Here is a 27,631-nt window from a genome sequence, read left to right as displayed (position 1 = left end):
TAATCGGTTTTAAAATACGTGTCTCTCTCTCTCTATTTTTAGATATACCTGCAACGTTGTTCAATCGGATGTTTCAGGGCTCTCTGTTCGGTACTCCGTCAACGTATTTAGAACAGTGAGATTATCGAAAGATATCAGAAAAGTGCACCGCAACGTGTCGTTAGCGTATCGTTTTTTAATTACTTTATCGCGAAATCATGCCGAGTCGATCGAAGCAGCAGCGGTGACGTAGTTGCTCGCACTCAATAGAAAGTAGCTATTTTGAAAATCGATTTTGTCGTTTGATTTTCGTCGGTCTCCATGCTTGAACCATCTGGCGGAGTACGTAGACGAAGCGCCGGGTATTGATCGTATTTCAATATTAAACGAAAGCAACGTGGTCTACTTGAAAATTTGATCAATCAACGTCTAACAAAGGTGTATTTACTTGATCGTAAGAAAACACGACGCATCCACGATGGAGGGAGCCTACGAGCGGAATCAGTGGATCATTTGCTCGGCAAACTCGTCAGATTTTGTTAAACAATCGAGAGAGTAGATATACCAGCACGAATTTTTACCTACCTCACACTGGTCTCCTTTTATCAGCGGCGGATCGATCGGATCGCCGCCAGTTTTGCTCTGATTAATACGTCGGAGCTGTCCAAACATCGTTGTCAGAATTTGATCAAACGATGTTTAGTGTGCTGGCCGGCTATCTGGCGTATTGACGTTCGATACGCGCATCGTGCATCCATGATTCGATGGGACTCGAAAGAAGATGATCGTTGTCTGCCGAGTGTGGTCGTTTTAAATGTTCCGCTGCCGAAAATCCGTGCCTGTTTCAAAAAGATCAGTCTTACACTTGCACCTTGATCTCTTACATAAGAAACCGACTTTCACAATCCTCGGTACACGTATTTTTCAGTATACCCATTTATGGTAATCCGCTTTAAACCGGTCTCTCTTAATATGTTGTTGGAAACGCGGAACGTTTCAGTGACCTACCTTTCCTCCGGAGAAAGAAGGGAGAAAGATAGGAAGTAAGTAATCCACAAAAATTTGACTAGTACTGGACGTTTAGGTGAAACGCCCGGTGCGTTGTTTCTGCGACACCTGTGATCAGTACATTGTTAGAAAATTCACTTGAACTTGATCTTGCCTTCTAGAGTATCGAGACGGAATAATGACCGAGCGAGTTCTCCCGATGCGGCACGCGGTTCCAGATAAAATTGTGGCGCGAGACTATCCGTTGATCTCTGATCGATGAGATATCTCCGCGTGGCTTTTTTTTAATTATTTCATTATCGTGCATCGTTCAGGCCGGCTGTCGGAGCAGGGAGAAACAACGGGAGTGATTTTCTCGGCTCGAGCGACGCGACGCCACGAGCAATAATGAGTCCGCGCCACGTTCTGCCGGCTCGAGACTGCTTTATTTGTGACCACGGGTATTAAGTGGATCCGGAACCCGCCTCCCGATAATGGGGCCTGTTGATTATCTTGATATCTGACGCGTTATACAGTTGTCTAACCGTCGCGAAGCCATTCAGACGATCACGGTCGCGGTTTCGAAGACGACCAAGCCTTCGACGGCACGTCGGAGCACCGCCATCATCCGATTCGAGTTCCTCTGCAGCAGCCAGCCATGACGCACGCTAAGGAAACCTCTCCGAAGGTAGGCAACCTCCGTTTACACCAGTACAAGTACTCCTGTGAGTTCTGTTTTAAGGGGGTACACTCGTTTCTAGAGTTGCGAGGGTGTGGGATGCGCCCTCTTATTTCTCGATAATGAGAAAACAATTTAAAAGAGCTAGATAAAAGATCAATCTAGGCCAATTTTTACGTTTGCGACGCGTAATTTGCATTATTCGGCAGCATGTAACTGTCGCAGCTTTATGAAAATAGTTACATGCGCAGCTTTATGCTCCTGAATAATGCTAATTACGCCTCGTGAACGTAAAAATAGGACTCTTGAGGGCGATCGCGGTCTAGATTGATCTTTTATTACTTACCTTGTCTTACCCCTTTAAGTATCCTCCAAGACCTGCAAGTATTCGGGTACTTGCTCCTGTTTCACGATTCGTCAGAGTGCTCGGTTAAATGTACACCAGTTGGGGAGCCAAAATCCTTCACAAGCAGGACTTTCACCTGCACTTTTCATATTGCACGAAGATCCGCAGTCTACTAACAAGATAACTCGGACAATGTTTGTTTACCTGGCTATCACATAAGTAACAGAAGCTCTAATTTATACCCGGTTTCCCATCGACTGGAGAACGGCGGCCGTAACGCGGACACGGGAAATTCGTTCATTGGCAAACAATGGACTGTCAGGTGTCGCGCGTATGGACGCGTGTCCGCTGGGACGTTTGATACGCGTGATACGAATATCGTGCACGGCCTCGAAACTCTCTGCCATTTTCGGGTCGAAACAAGACTGGCAGCACTACTGACCGATGGAAAGTTGCTGTGACGCGACGCGGTATTCCTGTGTTCCGGAAACGGCGACGCGCCGCGATGATAACGGGTCACTATTAACTCGCATCATTTTCGATTTTCGATACTGGCGTCGTCTGATAATTCGCGTGGCACAGATAAGAAGGGAATGTCAAATTTTTGGACCCGGAGTTTTCCTGTGTTTACGTGTTTTTGTTCTATGCTGTTTACACACGCGATGCGGAGATTTGACAATGTGGTCTTTTATTAGTTTGTGGTTCCCTATTTATGAATTTCGATTGTTTAAATTTTGATAATGACTGTTAATTTAAAATGCTGTGGTTAATGATATGATCCCAGCGCGCTGTAACGGTGGAACTCTGAACTGTCGCCTCGGTATTATTTTATTCTCTGCAATTGTGACAAGTCGATTACAGTGATCGAATAGCCACGCGCGTAAATGTTGTCGGTGTGCGCGTGGCCTTACATTTCAAATAGTATTTTCTAGTAGAGCCGAATTGGCAGCCCTGTCAGAGGATCAGCGACGTTTATTTAATGCGCACGTTACTGGCGCCCAGCACCAAAGTGTTACTAGCTTACCATACACGAGGTTGCATTTAATTATATAAATTGCTGAGCGATGTTGCGTTCAGTGTGAAGATATTAAATGTAATTCTATATCTTTATTGAACTTCGTACGAAGTAAATTTTTTACGTGACATAGGCGAAGAATGAAAATGACACTCTCGACTTCCTTATCAGTAAACTATGACTAATGCAGACCTATTGTAGTCACAACGAATAATTGCGCGACAAGTATAAATTAATTCACGATTATTGAGCAATCCGTGTTTTAAATTATCTCTCTGACTTTGTTATTTCTAACAATACACATTCCATACACAATACAATACACATTTCATACAATCGTTCACATTCCACTTTTCAAAAGCACGAATGAAAATTCGCATTATTCACGGAGTTACCCAATATACGATAAAAACCGATCATTGGACTGACAACGGTCGGATCAGTATTAAACTCTTCAGCTATTAAACCGGTGTTGTGCAACCCGGTGCAACCTGTTCTCGCGATTCCCTCGGCTGGCGAACGTCATAATCGTGCTCGCGTGCGACGATGCACCGCCTCGGAACAATGGCAACAATGTTGTACGGAAAAGAACAGCGTTCGGCGGATCTTATCTGTCCGCGGGTTCTAGCGGGAGTAGATTAAGCGAGCAATGCTCGTGCCGTTAGACTTTCGAGATAAATTGGCTCGATTCGAGAGCGGTTCCCTTAATCTTGTTACGTAAATACCTTGGCCGGTCCTCCAGCGGCGCGTTTACATTCCCATTGTCCGCATTAGGTTCGCCGTTCGTATTGTCTCACAGAGGAGCACAGCATCATATATTGTCAAAGCAAGGCGTCGTCTCCTTCATGTTCTTCCGGTGGGCGCTGGGTGCCCATCGGACAATCGGGCTCCGGTTAGAACCCGGCGAGAAACCCCGTCGGGTACGAGAAGGGCCTTTTGATCGGGTTCTTGAAAATTTCGGCGTTCTCGAGAGTTTACGGATAATCGAAATTTTTTTGTTGACTCGTCCGGGCTGCAATGCTGTGCGTTTCATTTCGAAAATCTACGCAATTTGTCGAGAAATCAACTCTTCAGGGGCGACGCGCGCCATGCTGATTGTAACCAATGCTTCAAAAGCGATTACACCGGATCGGACTATTAACCTTTTGCACTCGAACGGCGTCTCCGAGGCGCCACTAAAAATGATCGTGCCACAATTCAGAACAATGAGAGGAACAGGAGAGAGGAGGTTATTCGGAGATGGGAAAACGTGCTTAAAAAAAATTCAATTTGTCGTGGACATTTAACCGAGGATTACAATTGAATCGATCAATGTACATACATACATTGAACGTACATTATCGCCCGATATCATGTGGGAACACGAAGAAACGTGGAGTGTCCCATCCTATACGTCCCGGTGATTTCCGAGGCTTCGTACCTTTCAGAAGGAACCGTGATAATTGATATGACGACGCAAATATGACGTTAACTCGTGTTATTGGCAGGCGAAAAGGGTTTCACTGGGAGTCGGCGGCGCCATGGTGGAGCTGCCGCAGGATCCAGAACGGGGTAGCTGGGCCAACCCTATCGAGTTTGTTCTATCCTGCATCGGGTATGCCGTTGGCATTGGCAATGTTTGGCGTTTCCCTTACCTTGTATATCGTAATGGCGGCGGTACGTATGTGTCGACGGCCTGTACACGGCGTGTATGTACACACAGAGAGGGAGATGTGTACGCGGTGTGTACACGTGTGCAAACCCCGCGCAAACTGGGCCCACGAGAAAAACGTCCGGTCGAGTTCGCTAAACATACAGTAACCGGGCTGGGCGGCAAACGAACTACCGGATTACGCGGGGAATGATTTATTCTCGTCCACGAGGGCGTTTTCATGAGAACAGCAGAGCAGCGTGCGAGCGGGGGAGGAAAAAATAGCGAGCGGACAACGCGACAGGAAAGGATGAAACGAGTGTATAAACGTGTACGAGCGCGCGTCGGAACGCGAGCCGTGGAGCCCCACGTGACGAAATGGTTAATTCGAATAATTAAGCGTAGTTTGGCAGCTTGTGACCGAGCGCGTTCGGGAAATTTAATAAATCTTTCCTGGCCTGCGTGTGCGGTTATGCCTGTTGATACTACCCTCGTCTCGCCTCGCCTCGTCTCTCGTCGCGTCGCCTCGTCGGGTTTATTTGCGAAATGTCGAAAGAGAGGCGACCCCTCGTGTTCCGAACACTTGGCTTTTAATTATTCTATTTTAGTTCCCTCGGTCCCTTGTTTCATGTTTTTTCTCCTATTTACGCGGGCCGGGCTTCATTGTTTCGCCGGGTCAACCACTAATGAAAGATTGGAAACGAGAAGGGCACAACGCCGTTTTAACCTTCCCCGCCGCTCCAGCCCCGTATTTCGACCCGTTAATCAGGCACAGAGGGGTCTTGATAAATTTCAATTAATCCGCGACTGCACCGCGCGGAACGAATTTACTGTATACAATTACTTATCGCGGTCCGGTCGCTAGTGCTCGGCGAAATCTGTTTATCGGACTCGTGGACGTTTCTTTCAATCCTGCGCACCCCGGTGGAACTGTTCCGGGCACTTCAATACAATTCATCAGATTAATAATTATTTAAGGCTTCGCTAAGCTTATAGAGTAAACTGTACAATGATTGGCACCTTAAGCCAAAATCTTAGTAAAAATCTGTTTATCTTTTTTCGTAATGTTTAAACGAGCTTAACTTGCTATTATTATAAGCTAATAGACATTTTTCTACAAAATCAAACAGTTTTTAGAGTCGTAAATCTTTTATTATAAAATATATTCATTGAATAACAATCGTAAGACAAATAGTACAGTCATTGGCACATTTGGTACAGTTACTGGCACAACATGTATCAGTTATTGGCACTGAAGAACTGAATAGCGTTACCAAACTTTGTTTAACGTTGCTCTTTCTTTCTAGGCGCCTTTTTGATACCGTTCATATTAATGTTGATAACAATGGGATTGCCAATATTTTTTCTGGAGCTTGCAATCGGACAGTATTCCGGCCTCGGTCCCAACGAGGCGTTCACACGCATGGCGCCGGCGTTCCAAGGCCTCGGCTACTGCACCCTGGCCGTCATTTTGTTGGTGTTGGTCTACTATATGGTGATCGTAGCGTGGACGCTCTTCTACATTTTCGTCTCGTTCATGCCAAAGCTCGGCTGGGCCTATTGCGACAACGAGTTCAACTCGAACAGTGAGTACAAAGTGGCACAATTATTTTTTTATTAATAACTTTCTTTGTGTAACTACATCCGTAGACATGTTCCTCACGAGTTCTCTTCTCTCGTTGCATACGCGGCGACACATATTACGATGTCACATTGCACAGTTTATTGTCGGCGATAAAATTCAACAGTGTTCCCGGAACTGATCTTAAACGATTGAAACCGTGGGAGGGAGGATTCGTTTCTTCGAAATTCAATTTCTTTGTAGAACAAGCGAACATTGCGTGGGCGAATTTATCGGCGAGTTTCTACGCGAGCGCGATGTTATGCTTCAATTTCTGAGTGTTTCGTAGATTTCACTTCGACGTACGGTTTATGTCTACCGGAGCACAATCGTCGGGGGCGAAATGAAAATATGCGAAATTCTCAAATAAGTATGATTCAAAACGTCTCGAGTAATGCTTGTTCAACAGTAGAACTATTGTACTCTTCGTCGAATTAGTATTAGGTTGTACCAAAAGTTTCTTTCGGAATGTGTACCGTTAATATTGCTAAATAAATATTAGGTTGCCCCAAAAGTTGGCTTTCGATTCGTGCGCGTAACGCAAATACATGTTAGGAAGTACTAAAACATTAACACAAAGATTATCGCATTGTTTGTATTTACTTAGCAGCATTTAACGAACACATTCCGAAAGAAACTTTTGAGACAACCTGATATATTTTAGGAATGATGCTCGACACCTGTTGAAGGATCAATTAAGTCACACTCAAGCTGCTTCGGTGGAGGTAAAATTGTCCTTTTTAGATAGATCAATCGTTGCTGTTACGGTAATGATTGAGAATGTGCAGGGGCGGGGGTATTCTAAAAAGCGTCGGTAAAGTTGATGGAGGATCATCCATTAAAGTCCTAACGCTGTTAAAGCTCCCGGATTTCAAGCAAGGGCGAGTTCAAGTAGCATCGAACTCGATTTTTACATATTTTCGTGGGAGGAAAAGTTCCAGAGATACCGCGAGATATCAGGAAAGTAAGGTTCCCAAGATTGTTGGCAATCATTGCTTTGAAGTAAGGTTTCCGCAGACGTTGGCAGGAGTTCAAGCAATCGGGGTAAACGAAATATTATTACAGTAACCATGCCCAATAAATCCCCGGCGAAGCGAGCAATAAAAATTTTTAATGAAAAATAAAGAGGAGGGCAGCCCTTGAAAGCTTTAATTATGAATGTAATTAAAACGATCGAGATTTTTCAGATACGATGGAATCGCGGTGGTTCGATGGATATATCCCGGAATATTGAAAGGTTAGCGAAATTGATTAAGCTTCGCACACACATCGTGAACGCTTGATTATTTTCGAAAATTTGCCTGGTCTACACCAGTTGATTTTTTTCAATAAGTTTCCGTCGTTGTAAATTATCGAGTAGGCTGGCATTTAATTCGGTCGTTAATATCGATGTAATTTCGGTATTATTGCATTATCGCATTCTCTATTTTAGTTTCAACAATAATATGTTTCATGCATAACAGTATTATCGAATAATATTGCTTTTTTCCGTTATCATTACATTACTGCCTTCCTCGCCATCAATTTCCGCAGTAATTTAATGTACAAATAACACAATAAATTGTGAAATGTTAAATTACTACGGTATTATCGCGACTAAATGGACAGAGGAGATTAACAGTCGTCCGAACGCTGCCAACAACTTCAATTACGTATTTAATAATTCACCCGAGTTTTGTTTGCGTTATTATCAACTATAGCACCGTTCCTTTTTAATCGAACTGCGTATTTTTCACATGTGTAATAACTAGAGACTTGTTTGCCTGCTTTAACTGGTTCTTGATTGGTTCGGAATACCTGAACATCGAAGTTTCGTAGAAAATCACAATTTCATCGAATACTATTACGTTATTAACCTTTCTGCAATTATTATTGAGTTATTCAACTGGAAATATTCTCTCGTTCGTTTATGCATCAATTTTATTTTATATATTTTCATATCTGTTTCTTTGAGGTCAACGTTGATCTCCTTTTTTTTTATTGAGGACTTATCTTCCAACAGAATCGCAATATTACCTGAAAATCGGGAAGAACCGATTCGTTCGATTAACACTAAATCTACCGACCATAAAAATTGACTGATGTGTATAGTATTATAAAAATAACAAGATTAAATTTATTTATATTTTTTGCGATTTTTACTATAATATGTACTGGAGTCAGAAAATATATTCAATGAGTTCCCACATGAAAACACCTTTACAATTTCAATAATTGTCAAATAAAAACTCTAAAATGGGTCATTTGACCCCTCGTGGTAGATTTAGTGTTAATGTATGAAATTCAGCAGGTGTGTGCAGAGTTCTGTGACGGTAAAAATAGCTGAGCATTGTCCCATCGCCATGGCATTGAGTAGCGAGCGAAACTGGTCGTTACAGGGATCGAAGTATCACTAAAACGAATGGGAGGCGGAACGAAACAGCGTGAACGTAATTAGTCTCGTTTCCCGGCGTTGGCAACGAAGTGGCTATGAGGAGATACATAAGCAACATTATCCCTTGTAAAATCGAACTCTTGGCTCTCTACGAGATCTCGTATACTATAAACGGCAGCTATTTCGTTCGAATAGACGATAGCTTTTCGAGCGGTCCGATGTTTCCTTCTCATTACCGCATAACCGGTACAACGATATTGAATGTACGTCGCGAAAACCCATAACCTCCTCCAACAGATTGTTACAGTGGCCTACAACAGAAAGATTGCCAGAATAACGACCGTCAGACGATATTCTACAACAAAACCTGCATGCCCATCGACGTGGTCTGCAAAAGTTTCAATTATTTCGACGGCGGGAACGTCACTTCCTGTTTCAATGGTACCTCCGTCGTGCCACTTCGCCAGCTTTACACCCAGGTGCTGTCTTCTGAGGAATATTTTAAGTATGCTAGATCGTATCGTAAACGATACTCTTCCATTCTTTTTTTTTTTTAACATATATCAGATTGCGGATCTTTATGCATTTATAAGAAAATTGAGTGGATGAAATTGAAGATGTCAATGTACGATTTCTCCTCTATCAAAATCATTAAAGGGAAGAAATAACAATCAGTTTGGTTTCTATTGTTCGCATTCGATGCAGAGAATTTTTAGTTTGCATAAAGATCCGCAGTCTATTCGTAAGCATTAGAACGGGAGTCAGATACCATTAGATTCAACAGAGTTTGGAAGGATTTAGTTTGCTACTTAATATTTTGGCAGCCATCAATGCAGAATCAAAATTGTAAAAATGTATACGAGAAAAATATTTTCTCCCGGTTCTTCGGCTAGGAGGATCCCAGTAGCGTCCTAGATGCAAATCCACACAGTTTGTTATCAAACTACATAGTAGTTATTCGCATAAACGTAAGGACATTACTATGAGTACAAGCGCTGCGATGCTGGACTATTTCCAGAATTCTGTTTGCGAGAGTTTCTTACTTTGCCATCTTTTGGATAGTGCATCGAGTCATTAATAAAATCCAGGACATGCTTTTTTCATCTTTCAACAATTTTCGCCTAGAGACGGAAGTATTTTCAACTACGTTTGTCATACTACTTACGAATAGTATCATAGCACCACGTTCATCTAGAACGAATTTATTCGATCGAAGCACTTTCATGGTGTACAGTTTCGGATTCACAAAAAACAGCATTTAAAAGTACATGACAGCTCGGAAGATTTTGAAAATACTTGGAGATTTCGGAGATTATAGAAAAATTTGAGTGTCTCGACAGTATCGTTAAACTTTGGACGTTTTGGTGAACATCATTTGACGAGTCTCGGAGGTAAATGTGATTTATCCAAACCAGAATGAAGGAAAAAAGTATTTGTGTCATTACAATGATTTCTTGAAGCGTAGAATGTTTCCTAGTGTCTTCGATACAAATTAATAGCAATAATGTCTTTTCATTCGTGATAATACTCAAGTGCAAACCTGTAGTTTCAGTATAGTTAGTGATTATTTCAAATAATCTCTCCAACTTCTCAATGTTTGATTACTGTAAGCCCGCGTATATCATAGTATCAAACAAATTTTTATCAACACTGGTACTATTGAAATTTAAACCGGATGCAATCGCGATAACGATTAAATCACTATCACCGTCTGTTGATAAATTTTGATCAGTGCTACGGTCGTTTATACTGAGTAACTTGTAACTAGACAGCGGATTCTATGCATTTTATGCATTCTAACATCAAACAGAATTTCTATTGCAAGCTTAAACATTAAAAATTAATAGAATTAATATTTATTCGAATTCACTCAATTCAATTCACTTCAGTAGTATGTCCAAGGTACAAAGTACAAAGTTACTTTAATTTCCGTATTAAAAATCCATGTAGCCGATAAAATCCTGCAATCTAAAATACACAGATTTTCGAAATAAGATTTCTTGCCAGCGAGATCTCGGAGATCTCCGAAATTTTTCAAGTCACGTCATCATCTCGACAAAAGTTTAAAGACCCTCTAAAAATGACGATGACTATACGATTTGAATTGTTTTGGGAAGCTAGAGCAATTAGTTTACTACAGGATGTGAAAAGGAATTTTTTTCAAAAACTGCAATTGATCGGAATTGTTGAAAAAATACTAAAAGTTGCATTTTCAATTTTCAAACGTTAAAAATAGTAAAAATTGCAGATTTTCACGATTTTCGGCCTCTAACTGCAATAAATCTAAGGATTCTTACATCTTTCAATGCCTGTCGTATTTTCTCGCACCTAACAATTTCGATGAAACTTTCACAGTGCATATAATTGACACAGGTCCACAAAACGTATTTTTTGAATTTTCAATGTAGGCCCACATAAAAAGGTTACAAAATACAACTATTAATATTTTTTCTACAATTCCGAACAATTGCATTTTTCGAAACAATTTTTTTTTCACATCCTGCAGTAAACTTATTGCTCCAGATTCCTCTAGCTATCTCTAGCTTTTGTATAGTACAATATTAAAATAGTTATCGTCTTTTTCACAGCGTCCTTAAACTTTTTTGCACTATTGTAAATATTAATGTACCTTGAGGAAACCAATCGGAAGTATTTTTATAATCGGATGCATTTCCGTTCCGTACGTTATTGTAACTATTTTATCCGAGACACCGATATCGTTTCGTTCTCGTGGGCTTAACACAACGTAGCACTCTAATCGGATGACGAGAACAGGCTTTCCTGTATCCGCGCGCGCGTGGGCCCGGATATCTAGAGACGATAAGCGAGAAAGTCGCGAAGAAAGGTAAAACATGTAATCGCGATCGGATGTTATCGTTGATCGAATACAGCGACTACGTCCTGGGCTTGCGCGGAGCCACGTGGGAAAATTTCGGAGGCATAAGATGGGAATTGTTAGGATGTCTCACTCTGGCCTGGATAATCTGCTGCCTGTGCCTGATGCGAGGTGTCCAGTCCATCGGGAAGATCGTCTACTTCACCGCCCTTTTCCCCTACGTCATGCTCGTGGCCCTGCTGATACGAGGTATGAAGGATCGGAAACGTTTTCCGAGTAATAGAACATTACACTACTGTGCAAAAGAAAGAAGCACCCGGTATAATTATAAGATATAATGACAAACAATATCTTCATGTAGAAATTTGATTGTTCAATGATTGATTTATTGCATTTAAAGTATTCGATAATGTGCAATAACACATATATGTATGTATATACTCGGAACTATTCAATGAAACAGCGGAATCCTTTTTCAAAACTGACTGTATTCTTACTTGATTTTTTACGCTTTTCTATTAAATTTGGTCGAGTGCTTCTTTCTTTTGCACAGCAGTGTATACATATTATTGAACTTCGAATTCTTCATAAATTCAACGTAATAATTATCTAAATAATGAACATTATTTTACATTTTAGAGGAAACAGGTATATTCTGCTTGTACAAAATTATTCGATTGACCTGCACGAATATTTCGCGTTTAAAAATATGCAAAGATCAATTTCCGCGATTGTGAAATAACTTTTTTCCGATACCGGATTCTATGGAATAAAAATACCTATCGAGTGTACATATAATGGCCACGTAATAATGTGCAAACACTGACCGAACGGAGCTCGCGTGTCACTTTTATGCGGAACACATTTTTGTTGATTGAATTCGTTAAACATATGATTGCGAACGGAAATTGCAAAAGTATTAAAGTTACATCCGGACGTAGTAAAGCAGGATTTCGAGTTGTGCAAGTTGTTCGCGTGTGGAGTATTTTTCCGAAAATATCGCGATCTGTTAATTGTCAATTTATTAATGTCCCGCACTCTAGCAGGGGGTACGATAAACAAATAACGAGGGATTACGCGCAATATAGAAATTGCAATATGAATACGGAATCGAAATGAAAATTGCATTGTTTGTAGCGTGAAAATATAAAATTCGCGATTACATATGCGGCGGTATCGTCGGGTTATCGTCGGGTTAACCGTACGGAACGAGGATCATTGATAACGTTTCGCCTGGCTAATGATGTAGGCTAATGATGTGGATTTGTTGCGAGAATATTATTTATACGGCAACACAATTGATTAAAATTTTAGTTCACTTTGATATACGCGGACCGGCGGTTTCACTATGAAAAGGTAGTACATATACTACGCGAACGAAAACCACTATGTGTCCACGTGGTCGAGTATTTTCGCGTATTTATGGTAGCTTATATCGCGTTTCCTGTCGAGAAATAACCAACTGAACCGTGTACTTCTATCGAAGGCTCTTTTAACTTAATCACATGCTGGCGTATGTAGCAAATTGCACACCGCATAAGTCTCCATGTTATTTACAATTCCTTCGCTACCGGTTACACTGAAGTCTTACTTTTAAACATCTATATTTTTGCGAAAATTAGTACTACATACGTATTTTTCTACAGTACAGCGGTTGAGGAACGAATTATGTCTTGCTGAAAGTACAAAATTCCATGTTACCCGTCGAACAGTTTTGGTTATTCAGTAACAAAGTATTTTTAAACATCCATATTTATCGATGATGACTGATACGTATTTCGTACGTGGCACACAAAAGGTATTTTTCTCTTTTCCACATTTCCTATTAAACAAATTATTAAATTTACTTAGACCAACACATGTTTACCACGCAAATAAGCCAGAAAAGTAATAATAATACACAAAAGGTACACTTTTCTCTTTTTCACATTTCCCATTAAACAAATTATTAAATTTATTTAGACCAACACATGTGTACCACGCAAATAATCCAGAAAAGTTGAAATTTGCAGAAATACGCAGTCTAGTAATCATGTAATATAATTAACATTTTGTCCTCCTTCCGTTTCAGTAGAAGCACACGGAATAAACAGATTAATTATGAAATGTGAAGCTCTTTTTGCTAGCTTGTTCGTTGTACTTGGCAAATACGAGAATGCAAAGCGAAAACACGGTAAAGCAAGAAGTCTGTCATTCTCACGTTTATTAAATCTTTTACAAGATGAAATATTTTGATTCGGTTTCCAGTGCGGAATTTGTAACAGCAAGTGTAAAGTGTTCCACGAATAATGTCCAGTCCAGTTGAACATACAAAATTCACCTCAATTTTTGTAGATTTTACGGTACATTTCACGAGAGTTACAACTTTCGATTCTGAGATTGCTCTCTAGCCGTTATTTTTCATGTTCTATGGAAGTCATCGATCCCGTGATCTCCTGATTTCTCTCGGTATGGTCACTTGGAAAATAAAGTTCATCAATAGGCGGTCGGTGGAGCGAACACTCTGAAAATCAGGATTATCCAACCGTATCGTCCTATTCTCCGCGAAACCTTTCAGATAGCAGAAAGATCTGTTTCCAATCGATTGCATTATTGCATCGGTTCTCGAGCATATTTCGATATTACGTATTAGATATGGATTGCTTCTCGCTTATCGGGAACCTGAATTCCAAATGATCAGACAACATTTCTCTTACTCGATGACATAGTTTTATCATTTTCTTTAATAAGCATTCACTAGGTTGTTGCATACGAAATGTCCGATTTTAGAATGCGACTCTTATGCAACGTTTCGATCGAGAAATGCTGTCCCAGTCTATACGTTCATTATATGTATAGAACTTTGAGGTACGAAGCTAAACGCACCACGACCGGTTCTAGATTTTTTTTATTTCACAATTAACGAAATTATAAAGATGCTTTCATAAAACATGATTTAATAAATATTTTAACTACAAAATCAAGATAACGATCTTGTAACTGAAAAACGTGAATGACCATAATACCTTATTTTTACCGTAATACAATCGAGAAACTTGAAATTTCTAGATAGAATACATTCGGTACAAAATTGCGTTTGTTTAATGTCCTTGCTAAAAATCGGACATTTCATATGCAAGAATCTAATAACTATGATACAGGTGTCACACAAGAGGGTGCGATGGATGGTTGTCTCTGGTTCATCATCCCCGATTGGTCAACGCTAGGAAAAGCTAACGTGTGGGCGGATGCTGCTTCTCAGGTCTTCTATTCCCTCGGCATCGGGTGCGGGTCGCTAATCACGCTCTCTAGCTACAGCAATTTCAATAATAACTGTCACAGGTGAGTTGCGATCAAATATGTAATTACTTTCCGAACGACCTACACTATCTTGATATATGTATATTATTCTACGCCTTTGCATTCTCCAATAGAGGTTTTCATTTAAATTTAAAATTCCTCTGAATTTTGAATTTTATAGAAAAATTACAAAAAATCTGTTAACCTTCATTTAAATTTACAATTCCCTTAATCTAGGTGCACGGCAGTGCACCAGCCAAGTTCTCGCACTAACTCCTTTTACAATCATCAACATAGCCGTTATTTAGAGGCTTATAACTCGGCACTCGAGGCAGATGGAGAGATGTAATTTCGTACACTTGTGAAATGCTATCATGTCTCAATATTGACAAACCATTAATCTTCCAACATTTGTAGGTTCCGAGATATAGGACTTGAAAAATCGCTAAATTTGTCACTGACTTGAAATGAGCTTGAAATTTGGTACATAGGTCCATCATAACAAACACTCAAAGGAATAATGATCAAAGTTTGAAATTTTACACCTTAAAGGGGTTGGATCGAAAAAAAAACATTACGAAATAGGTAGAAATAGGTAGTAAAACGAACATGGGTTTATTAATTTACTTAATGTCCACCTTAAATATAAAAAATGTTTAGGATTTAATGAGTCAGGGATAAGAGTAATACCTACTTGATAATTGATGAAATTTCAAGAAAAATTGATGAAATCCCAACAAAAATATCCTGTGAACAGGAGCCGAGTTCCTATGGCCGTAAAAAGTTGTGAGATCAAACAAAATACAGCCGAGTTCGTTAGCTTAGAAATACCTCTCGCAATACTGAAAAAAGCGTTTGTAAAAATTAGTTTAAAAGAACGCTATGTAATTTTTAAAGAGTTACACGTAGTGCTAAATTATTCAAACTTGGCCATTACTTTTTAAACCAATGGCCATAAAAGGTGTTAGGTAGCGGCCAAGTTTGAATAATATAGCCCTCCATGTAACTCTTTAAAAATTAAATAGCGTTCTTTTAAACTAATTTTTAGAGGTATTTCTAAGCTAACGAACTTGACCGTATTTTGTTTGATCCCACAACTCTTTACAGCCATAGGAACTTGGCTCCTGTTTACAGGATGTTTTTGTTGGGATTTTAAATTGCTACATATCGAGAACGAAAAAAATAGAATTTATTTACATATTCGGTAGATTCCGTTTGAAATCTTCATCACGACCCGATATTATATACTGCAAGGGATTAAAATGGTGACGGTTTGAAGAATTACGACTATAGCAGAATCCTGCAACCCCGGAAACGTGTACAGGGTAAAAACAGTGTTCGTGCGCAATGATACTTTTTACTTCCGGCCGCGGAAGTAGTTGTCCGGCGGTCGCGCCAACATCGGCGAATTCTGCGACCGCACATCGCGGACGAAAACACGTCCGTAACGAGGGGATTCTGCGGAACGAATTAACCATGCCGAGTTTCTAATGATGTAATTCCCTGCACAATGCTTAAGCTACAGCTTCCGGGCTGGTCGTGGGGTTGTGTGTATTTTCGACAGTGAACGCGTGCACGCGATGCACACGGCCGAAAACCGTCCGATATTTCATTTCGCGTTGGTGCGCATCGTCGGTCGTAAGGTAAACCGGGGAGTTTGGTCTTGATCCTCGGCCCGGTTTAAAGGAGCCTCGCCAGCATTCACGTTCTCGAAATATTGCTGAAAGTCGTAATTAGCATTATTATTCGGAGGGTTCAAGTCTCACCGTTCCGCGGCGATACAATTCGCCGCACGTTGCATCGCGCTTGTATAAATTATATCAGTGCCGGCGCAAGTCGAATGAACAAACGCCCCCCGAGCATAATTCGTACGAACCCGACCCGGCCCGCGTTGCCTCGCGCCGCACCGGCTGGCTAAACTTTTACTAGCGGCTATTAATTGTTCTTCCTCGTCACCTAACTGCGTCGACCGTTTTCTCTTATCGCAAAGACGCGTTTTATATTTCCGAGAAGTAAGTCTCGCTCGTGCCACCACTTATGTATACATAGATACACGCGACTGTTAACTACGACGTCGTTCGACGGCGCGGCGCTACGACGACGATGACGAAACTCGCGGTGCTACGATGCTCGACGAGTTTTATCGGCGACGACTGTACACAAAATATTTATACGAGACCCAGCCAAAGACGTTCAGACGAATGCTCGCGGATCCAGACAGTGAATCGTGCGATAACTATGGCGTTATCGGGCAAATCTTCACAGTTACTGCTTTTACATACACGTGGAATGAAGTGTCATCCTTCTCTTATGTAAATTTTGAATAAGTCTCATACAATTGATCTCGCACGAATTGAATTCTGCCTCTTGCCGAGACCAGATTAGAGCCAGAGAAAGGATTAATGGGATTAAGTCCCAGTTACGCGAAAATGGCAATGGACATTTATAGGTCATATTGCGCTCTATAATTAATTTCATCGAACAGACTTCGCTTCAAGCTGCAGATGTAACAATTTGAATGACTCTGCAGAATAGAATAAGACGACGGTACTATAGAAGATAGTGCAACGAAAAAATATTAAAAAGTAGATCGTGCGGTGCTAACCTCTCGCGGCTGAATTTATGCGCGTTCTTGCGATGATAAGTGTCGCAGGAAGACGGTGACGAGATGTGAAAATGTAGGGGTATCGATGAAAGTAGCAAAAATGACCGATCGATTGCCCCTATGTCCGACGTGTTCTAGTCCCTCTGCAAATGTCCAATATAATGCCAGCAATAAAGGTATCGACGAGAAAAACGTCCTTTGTGGTTAGAGTCCCTATATCTTCGCTCGTTTGTGCTGATTCTTCCGAGCCCCCCCCCCCCACCGATAATGGCCGGATCACACCCCACTACTTCGAGGTATAGTCTAATATCTAGGTGTTCGATCGTGTGGCAGCTCTGCCTTGTCAATCTAAACGATTCTGTCTGTTCGCCTAGTTATAAAATCTCTAGTTTAGAACACTCGTGCCAGCTGAAATATGTCCAATGAGCAATGCAGATGCGGAGCGTTGCCCTGTCCAGGCTTTACCAGCAAGTAAAACGGTCTTCGCCTAATCTACTTCCGTCGTCAAGGAAACCGAGTCGCTAAACATAAGGCCATCTACTGCTATTCGCGTCGAATACGATATTCCGACTTTCTTGTCTCTTATTACTGGCATTGCCTCCACGAAGCATGGCCATAGCGTCGAAGATGCGCACGTTCGAGGATCTACAATCGCCAAAGAAAATGAACGAGTCTTGTCAATTCTTAACCCTCATACTACCCAAACAATTGCATAAAATATTCTAGTTTTCATTCATAGTATTTTGTTCAGTGTTTAATTATCAAACTACAACACAATTTTGAAAGTGACTGACACTTTTGCGCACGTAATATTTTATATTGACGCTACTATATGTGATTGAGAGGTAGAATTCTAAGTCAACAAGCATTCGCTGGTTCGTCGTACGAAATTATTAATGGACCAATGAAATGAAATTGACTGAGCTTCATTCCCGTGTACGTGCGCCTTGGTTATTCACTGTACACTCGGTTGTGGTTTTCTGTTATGGTTGCGAGGAGGTTGGGGTTTGCTTAATTTCAGCCCATTTGTTATGCGCGCTTCTGTGCGAATGATTGCTGCTTGGAAATTGTAAAATAATTTAAACCAAGTGGGTTAAGGCTCCTCGAATTTCGCACTTGGTGTAACGAATCTAATTAATATTTCGTTCGAATCGCGACTCTGCTCTGAACTGGTTCTCTACGCGGTGCGAGTGACAATTAGTCGGTCACGAGCTGGCAAAGTAAAACTGCAGAGAGGGAAAAAGAGAAAGAGAGAGGGAGAGAGAAAGTGTCATTGAAAGGAAGAACGTATTGCTGCCAGAAATACCATTTAAATTTGGACTGGTTGAAAAACGAAATTACACTGATTCCTGCGAGGAAAATTCAATTTTTTGTTGAGCCTGATTTACTGGCAAAACTGTTTCCCTCTGTACACTGTTAAACCAAACCGCAACCTACTAAATCTCGCACTGCATACTTCGCAACGAAATTCACGCGTCAGCGAGCTACTTAATGTTGCAACCGAACCGCGGATTTTCTGCATTTCTGACAGAAATCAAGATTATAGTTTGTAAAATATGAAATACATTCCTAATAAACTGTGTACACTTTAATTATCGTAAAGAATAACACATTAAATTATATTGGCTCTAGAGACGCAGTCGTGGTGACTTTGACAAACCTGCTCACCTCCATCTTCGCGGGTTTCGTGATATTCTCCATCATGGGATTCCTGGCCCATGAGATGCAGGTGCCGATGGAGGAAGTGGTCCAAAGCGGAGCGGGATTGGCTTTCGTCGCGTACCCCGAAGCCGTGGTGCGGATGCCATGGTCGAATCTCTGGGCCGTTCTATTCTTCTTGATGTTGTTCATTCTGGGTATCGGTAGCCAAGTAAGTACACAGTGCAATGCAAAGTAAATAGCCTAATATTTTGGACCATTTCTAAAGACATACAGTTGGACATCGAACAGTGAACGTGTTAACACATTGTTGACCGGCAATTTTACACAGGGGCTGTCTCGTGTCACCGGCTATTGTTTTGCAATTGAATGTGGAAGTAAAACAATCTAAATAAACTTGAATAAACTCTATTTATACATAATGAATTAAGATGAAACTTTGAACATATCTTTTACATGTATAACCTGGGTTTCATTAACACTTTACCTACCAGAAGCCTATTAATAGGATTTTCAATGATTGTGCTGCACCAGAAGACAGCATAGAAATTTTCTTTTACATTGCAATCCTAAATGAAACTATTAGATTGTTGCAATTGAAATGCCGGTTTTCACATTCGAAACTTCCCGCCTTTGTAGTTTACTCTTTCAGTGGGGTTGAAGTTGCACAATTTGAAAAGTACATATCCCGTACATGAATTTGCGTGTATAAGATTATTAATATTGTTTAGTATACATGATTCAAAATCGATTTTCGTTCACAATGGAGAGAGAAAAAGGAAATACGTACAATTTATTTGTACGAGTTCAAACTTGGACATACTGTGTCTGAAGCAGCGAAAAACATAAATGCCGCTTTCGGTGAAGGTGTAGCAAGTGATCGGACCATAAGGCGTTGGTTTGAAAAATTTCGTTCCGGAGATACAAATCTGAAAAATGGGCCTCGTGGTCATAAGCCAGCAGCTATTCAAAATTTAGATCAGGGAGTTCCAACTTGTTCCCCTGCGAGAACCGCAAGGTCCCCACCCCATTAGTCAAACCTCTCCCCACTACTATGTACAGCCGTAGAGTTAGTGGGCGGCATAGCGGCGAAGGAGCAGGACGAAGTTCTACGGCAATGATGAAGTCTAGAAGTGGGGGCAGTATGTAAGCGGGGAAAAAGCCACGCGTGGCTCGCGAGCTTCGTGTTGGAACTCCCTGATTTAGATTTAAAACAGATAGTTGAAAGGGATTCACGTGAAACTATAATTGCTGATAAATAGGAATAGTCAGGAAATTGATATACTGGACGAAAAACTGCGTGTTCAACAGTCGGCATTAGTCAATAGACGTGGTGTAATATTGCTTCATGATAATGCTCGGCCACATATTGCGGAGGAAACACTAAAAAAATTAGCAGAATTGAAGTGTGAAGTTCTTCCTCGCCCTCATTATTCGTCTGACCTATCACCTACTGGTTACCATTTTTTCAAGCACCTAGATGGTTTTTTGAATGGAAAAATATTTAAACAAGAACGTGTGCTGTAAAAACTGCATTTGATGAATTGATTGCCTCACGTTTATTAGATTTCTACCAGAAATGCATTGAGGCACTTGTGTCACGAGGAAAGAAGTGTATCGATGTCGATGGAAATTATTTCAATTAATTGAATATGAATAAAGCTTGTAAAAAATAAAACTATTCGTTAAAGATTCAAAACGGCCATTTCATTTGCAACAACCTAATATTAGACGACGCTATTGAGCGCGACTTGTTAGTTCACAATGAAAATTGCTGTAGCTATTGAAGGTTCTATGAAAAAGTGTTTAGCCATGTGCCATAGATTTTTCAAAATTATGCAACAATCGCCGGTCGGTAATGTGTCAACTAAGTGCGACTTCCGCGAGCATTGGCGTGGCACTCGACTTGTCAAAACCGCATACGCAGCACAGAAAGCTGCGACCGCGTTCTCAAACTAGAAGAAAGAGGGCGCGTGTCGGTTCACGGTAGCTGACCATGGAGAAAGGTTTCCCGTAAGAAGCCACGGTGGCACGGAAAAGGGCGTAGGCACAGGGGTTATATGACGACATCGGGAAATAAAAGGTCCGGCGTTTTGCTTGTTGTATAAACTTTAAAGCACGCCGTTGTTCTTTGTACGGCGTTATTCCGCGCGAGAAAGAAGCGAAGGCTTACGCAGGAAAAATTTCTCGTGCTACCGAACCGGCTGAGAAGGCGCCATTCAAGTGGCCCGTAGAACCGGAACGCCGCCGGTTTCCCTGTATTCGTCAAAAGAGCTGCGGGCGAAAATGTGCTTGCAAGTAGCCAGACGATCGTTCCGTGTTACTTTTGCATCGCCTCTCGTCTCTTCGCCTCGAGGCTCGTATATCATGGAAAGAGTTATGGTTTGCCGTCCCACTGAAATCCACACCTTTCTTCCTCCTCCACCTCCTTCTCTCCCGTTCTTCTCTCCCTCGTCTTTCTCCCTTTTTCCTTCGAATGAGAGAGCATGGAAAGGTAAACGAGCGGGGATAGAAGCTCGTTGGAGAGAGGGAGAGGGAGAGCGAGAGAGGCGGGCGAAAGAAAAGGCAACGGATAAGAGCGGGACACGGCTGGCCACCGGGAAAAGGGGAGCGAAAGAGCCTTTGTTTTTTACATGCTCCTCTGTCCTCCCTGCAGCCAGCACGTTGAAGGGTAATTAAGACGGACTGCGTCGAAAAAAACAAAAAATAAAAAAAGATCCAGGCTAGGGTGGCGTGGTGCCGGGGGTGAGGGGGTGTGCAAAAAAAAAATTGCAAAAAGGAGAAAGGGGTAACGAGAAACCCCGGCGGGCGGGCGAGCATCGAATCCCGTAGTAACACGGTCGGGTCGTTACTTTTTACGATACACAGTTCGCAGGCGTGCAGGCGATAAACACCGCCATATTGGACCTGCGACCAGATTTACGAAAACACGAGAGCTACGTGGTGCTCGGGATATGCGTCACTTGCTGGCTCCTCGCTGTACCGATGGTGTTCGACGGCGGTATTTACCTGTTCACGCTGATGGACTGGAACACCGCTTCTTGGGCGATACTATTGATCGGTATCGCCGAGGTCGGCGTGCCGGCCTGGTGTTACGGCTGCAACAAATTCCTGCGTAACATTGCCGAAATGCAAATGCGGTTCGGCTGTTTCCTCCGCAGCTATTGGTGGCTCAGCTGGGTCGTGCTCGCGCCTATCACCTGTCTGGTAAGTGCATTGCGATCCTATCCACCTTGTCCAGGATCTTAACGCGAGCAGCAGCTACGCTCGCAGGGTCTTCCGCTGAATCCGCGGCCTGTCGGAGAGCGTCGGCATCTTTCGACCACCCGGAACTATGCTCCGAGTTATTCCCTGATAATTAACTCCCCCGCGAACAACCTCCCGCTAGTTTTACGAATGCCGGATACCATTGGGACCGCGTGTACGCGCGGAACCTGCTAACGCGGTTCAACCGGAAACAATGGGATGCCCCTTGTCGAAATAATGTAGAACCGACGACGGATGAGAATGCCTGCTCACCCGGCTCGAACTTCGTACCTTCGGCGGGCAAGTCATTTCTAATGAGGGGTCGTGTTTAGGCGAATACGAATGGATTTCGGAAGTTGATTTAACCCTTTGTCCTACGATTTATTCTACGGTTTTAGTGCTTAGAACTTACTTTGTAGTTCGTAATGTTCTTCAATAACTATACATTAACAAAACCAAAATAGAATTTCATTCTGGGTTTAAAGGAGATTAATAACACGTGTACATATTGATTGGACTCTGTTCAAAATCTTCACCACGAGTCTGACACGATATCGTGATTTTTCTAATGATTTTACTGGTTTACATCGCACCTATCCATTTTTATCATGAATGCATACAACTGCACAGTCTAGCTACAATAATTCAGTGATTGAGGAGGTCATATATACACATATAATACGAGAGCTATGGTTGCGTTACAAGATTTATGAACATGCTTCCCATATCAAAATCGATAGCACCGTCCTCTTCAAACCGTGCATTTATAAAAATACATGTATGTACAGTATTATTTTGTAACAAATGATCGATGCGATTCGTGTGAATAGATATCTATTCTCTGATATGTCGCGTATCAGATCTATTCATAATAATCTCGCGTAACCCATACACAGTATTGTTACCGACAGCCATTAATATCGAATCACAGCATCTGTTTTCTTGTTTCTTATCAGCACTAAAACTCCACCCCGAACGTCAACTAAACTTTTGTTTAGAACGCCTATTAAAATTATTCTTCTATCTCTAGCAGCAGTTACAAAGTTCAAACGTTCACCATCCACGCGAGCGTCCGTGAGCAATTGATTCGATGAATATAAAACTTCATAGTATAATTACCCGAACGACTAGCTTAATTCTATAAGAACATTATAAGCACACATAAAGTAGAAGTCGTTAACTGAATTTTACTTTAAGTGCTCCCTAACATGATTGAATTTCAAACAACTTTTTACCCCCGATGAAAACTTTTAAAAAGGAAACTCACTGCCTGAATATAACGGCGGCGGGGAAAAAAATATGTAATATACGTGTCTCACGCAAAGCTGTAACATAATCTGTAACAACAGCCAGGTTAAACGCTCTCCAGTAAATTTTCGTAAGAATTCTCCGTTTCGTACGTGACGAGATAAAAAGTTCACTTAATTACGATCTTGATTACGAGCAAAATACTTTTATTAAAAATAAAACGTTAATTCACAAAATACTTTCGCTATTACTTGAATAATCGATTATAAAATGTTACAAATCCAATTTTACTTGCGAGTCTGAACGGTGACAGACTGTCAGACACTTTACCGGTCGCAAACAGGATTATTAACGCTCACGTTTCTCGTTAACGCATCAGAATCGGAGAGATCCCTCTCATCTGACTCGGCGGCGTGTTCAAAGTATTCCATCAGCGGCCGCGTGAAATCGGTCGATCACAATTATATGTGTAATCAAGCCTTCCGACTGATTAAACAACCCCATCCCCCAGTCTTCTCCCAGCGATTTCCCTCGAAGCCCTTTTTTACGGTGGCCGCCTCGCAGTTAAGACGACAATCCTTCCTCCTTCCGGAGTGTTTTCAGTGACGGCATTATCGTGGTTTCGCTTCCCGGTCCACAGGTATTTAACGTGATGGTCGTATTCCACTATTGATTTTCCGTTTGTTTTAGACTCTTTATCCGGCTCCCGGTCGCTTTTTTTTCCTCTCCTCCTTTCCTGCATCTCGTTTAGTAAATGACCTCGCACTCGGCGCAGCCCTTCTGGCGTGCGGGGGCGTGTGCCTGAATCCGTGTGTCTCTCTGTGTGGGAGCACGGCCGCGCCCGTGGGAACGCGTACGTGTGAGGCCATTGAAAAAAATCGTACCCTAAATAATTATGTTCCATTGCGCGCACTTCACTCTTAACAAACGCAAATTTGCGGGAATCTGGATCACCGAGCAGGGGGAGGAGAGTGGGGATACGGGGAACAGCGGCGAAGAGCCGAGTAATGATCCTCACTCACGGTGCCTTTGCAATTTTCATCATTACGCCGAGTCTTGCCGGCGCAAAGATTTTCGATCCGTCGTTATCCAGTCTCTGTAGTAACACACTTACCGATCCAACCCACCCCACCCACTCGATCTCTGTCCTACGGACGACGAGTCCGAAGAGCTAGACCCTCGCTAGGTCAGCTTGATCGATCGACTATTTTATTAAGCGAGACGTTCTCGACACTGGTTACTTTCGAACGCTCACCGAGAAACCGCCTTCCGGTTATCTTGTGTCTTAATCCACGAGTGAGGACGCTTTTCGTGATCTCAGCGCAGCTATCGATAGATGCATTCTAATCCTTGATTGTCAAGAAATGGATACTTTGTGTCCATGTAAAATTTTTATATTTTCCTTATCGATAGACAACGGATTTTTATGCAAAGTGAAAATGTTTTCCATTGGTTTTGAGAAGCAGGAATAACAAAAATTAATTTCATCCCTTAACGACTGTGTTACATTACAAGCAACATGACAACAGTCTTGAATTTTTTATAATTTTTACTGTTTTATATTTCACCCAATCAATTTTGTCGTAAATGCATGAAGATCCGCAGTTTACTAATTAGTAGGTAAAAAAAATAACAATGATCTGCATTGATTGTGGGAAGTAGGAATAACAAAAATTAATTTAATCCCTCAACGACTGTGTTACATTAAAAGCAAAATTACAATATTCTTGAATTTTTTATCTTTTACTATTTTATATTTCAGTTCTACCTATTTACTACGTATTTACTGTAGGCACCTAACCAATTTTGTGATAAATGCATGAAGATTCGCAGTTTACTAATTAGTAGGTAAAAAATAAAAATGTGCTGCATTGAAGTAGGAATAACAAAAATTAATTTCATCCCTCAACGACTGTGTTACATTAAAAGCAAAATTACAATATTCTTGAATTTTTTATCTTTTACTATTTTATATTTCACCTAACCAATTTTGTGATAAATGCATGAAGATTCGCAGTTTACTAATTAGTAGGTAAAAAATAAAAATGTGCTGCATTGAAGTAGGAATAACAAAAATTAATTTCATCCCTCAACGACTGTGTTACATTAAAAGCAAAATTACAATATTCTTGAATTTTTTATCTTTTACTATTTTATATTTCACCTAACCAATTTTGTGATAAATGCATGAAGATTCGCAGTTTACTAATTAGTAGGTAAAAAATAAAAATGTTCTGCATTGATTGTGGGAAGCAGGAATAACAAAAATTAATTTCATCCCTCAACGACTGTGTTACATTAAAAGCAAAATTACAATATTCTTGAATTTTTTATCTTTTACTATTTTATATTTCACCTAACCAATTTTGTGATAAATGCATGAAGATCCGCAGTTTACTAATTAGTAGGTAAAAAATAAAAATGTGCTGCATTGAAGTAGGAATAACAAAAATTAATTTCATCCCTTAACGACTGTGTTACATTAAAAGCAAAATTACAATATTCTTGAATTTTTTATCTTTTACTATTTTATATTTCACCTAGCCAATTTTATCATAAATGCATAAAAAGATCTGCATTCTACTTATCAGTCAGTTCATAACCAATCTCACACCTTCCGTTTTGTCTCGATCATTCCAAGCTCCCAGCTGTCGCTAGATGCATTCTAATCCTTGACTCTCACACTGCTCAAATGGAATACTTCGTGTCCATGCGAAATTTTTATATTTTCCCTATCAATCAGTTCATAATCTATCTCAGGCCTCCGTTTTGTCAGAATTCTTCAAAGCTGTGAGCGCTTTTGATGATGATTTCACCCCAACACTGCTACATTAGGATTCTTTGTGGCCAGCATCGTAATAAATTCAAGAGTAAAGATCTATCTCTGCAGGATACATGCACATGTATGTATAGGGTGTTACGGAAATGATAACACTGTCTGGTACACGGATGTTTTCGACTACGGCTGGTACCATGTCCGACTATTACTCACTGTTCTACTTATAGTCGGCATATCTCTCGTGACACCGTAACACGATCGAAATTGCTAAATGTCTGCTGATTTATGCGGCGTATTTACACTATCCTATGCAACAAACGTGGTATAATATTTTCGAATTTAAACAATCAGATTGGATATAGATGTATTGAAAACTCATATTTTAGACTTCATAAAAATAACAGCCCATCCAGTATACATTAACGGAAAGCGTCAGGAATTTATAGATACTTGTGCAGAATCGTGCTGAAGCATATAAAGCTTCCTGGAACAGTGTTATTTCAACTGGAAACGAAACCCATGAATACAGTTTTATTTTTCTATATAAAATCAGTCTCTCCTGTTTTAGCGACACTCGGTATATTCTTCCCATTTTATTTCTTGCGGGTTGCAGATGGCATATAAACCGTATAATGCATGCTTGCGCGTTTTTTCATATCTTGGTGATACGACTCACGTTCAACCTGGGACAGTGTGAAAAAAAATAGCAAACCTCTTTTTGCTGGTTGTCTCGGTATTAAATTTCTTTTGACGACGACGCTTTCTTTCGAGAAATGAAATCACGTCAGTCGCAAACATGTGTTCTTCAACAAACAAAAATCATTTATTCCCGGCAGAAATGAGAGACAAGAGAAGACACTAATAAATATTTTATTTTCTAATTTAAAATAGTAAGGTAATGATCTTGATTTCGTGCTGGTAACATAACTTTATTTAGAGCAGACATTTTTTCGGCAAAGCTTCAGTGTCATAATTCTGTTTTATTTCTGTCCTCGGAATTGCAAATGCGAAACTGCATCGACGTGCGTATCCTTTGTGCTCATGCGTGCTTGGAATGACACTCGCTCGAGGGGATGATCGCTTTAATGAGGCACAACCGCTCCTCGTATTCTTTTCACTTTCCTACGTTTTTCTAGAGGGTAGGTCACACGACTTTATTGCCTGAAATATTATTTTTCTCTGCAGTTGGCAACAACATTTCAATCAATAATTTTTCCAACATTACATAAACATGCTTCACAAGTTAAAATTCACGATCGAAAAACAATTCATTCTGAATAATCACCGTTGGGTCAATTTTATGTCGAATACTCTGATTTTACAGATACGATTTTTAGCAAATTTTTCT

At 40.9% G+C, this 27,631-nt stretch overlaps 1 protein-coding gene across 1 annotated transcript in view; it reads left to right on the top strand.

Moving 5' to 3' along the window:
* The first annotated feature begins 1,022 nt into the window (after window positions 1–1,022).
* LOC143219129 (sodium- and chloride-dependent glycine transporter 1) overlaps window positions 1,023–27,631 on the top strand; it is a 39,890-nt gene continuing 13,281 nt past the window's right edge. Inside the window, exons 1-8 of the mRNA XM_076444969.1 lie at window positions 1,023–1,654; window positions 4,494–4,662; window positions 5,944–6,222; window positions 8,929–9,136; window positions 11,523–11,716; window positions 14,608–14,788; window positions 18,984–19,221; window positions 21,879–22,217. Of these exons, the coding sequence (XP_076301084.1) occupies window positions 1,625–1,654; window positions 4,494–4,662; window positions 5,944–6,222; window positions 8,929–9,136; window positions 11,523–11,716; window positions 14,608–14,788; window positions 18,984–19,221; window positions 21,879–22,217 (1,638 nt within the window). The 5' untranslated portion in view covers window positions 1,023–1,624. The remainder of the gene's footprint in view (window positions 1,655–4,493; window positions 4,663–5,943; window positions 6,223–8,928; window positions 9,137–11,522; window positions 11,717–14,607; window positions 14,789–18,983; window positions 19,222–21,878; window positions 22,218–27,631) is intronic.

Source organism: Lasioglossum baleicum, unplaced genomic scaffold, assembly GCF_051020765.1.
Source record: "Lasioglossum baleicum unplaced genomic scaffold, iyLasBale1 scaffold0021, whole genome shotgun sequence".
In the NCBI taxonomy this organism is placed as follows: Eukaryota; Metazoa; Arthropoda; class Insecta; order Hymenoptera; family Halictidae; genus Lasioglossum; species Lasioglossum baleicum.
Note: the sequence above shows the minus strand (reverse complement) of the source record. Positions and strands in the feature narration are given on the sequence as shown.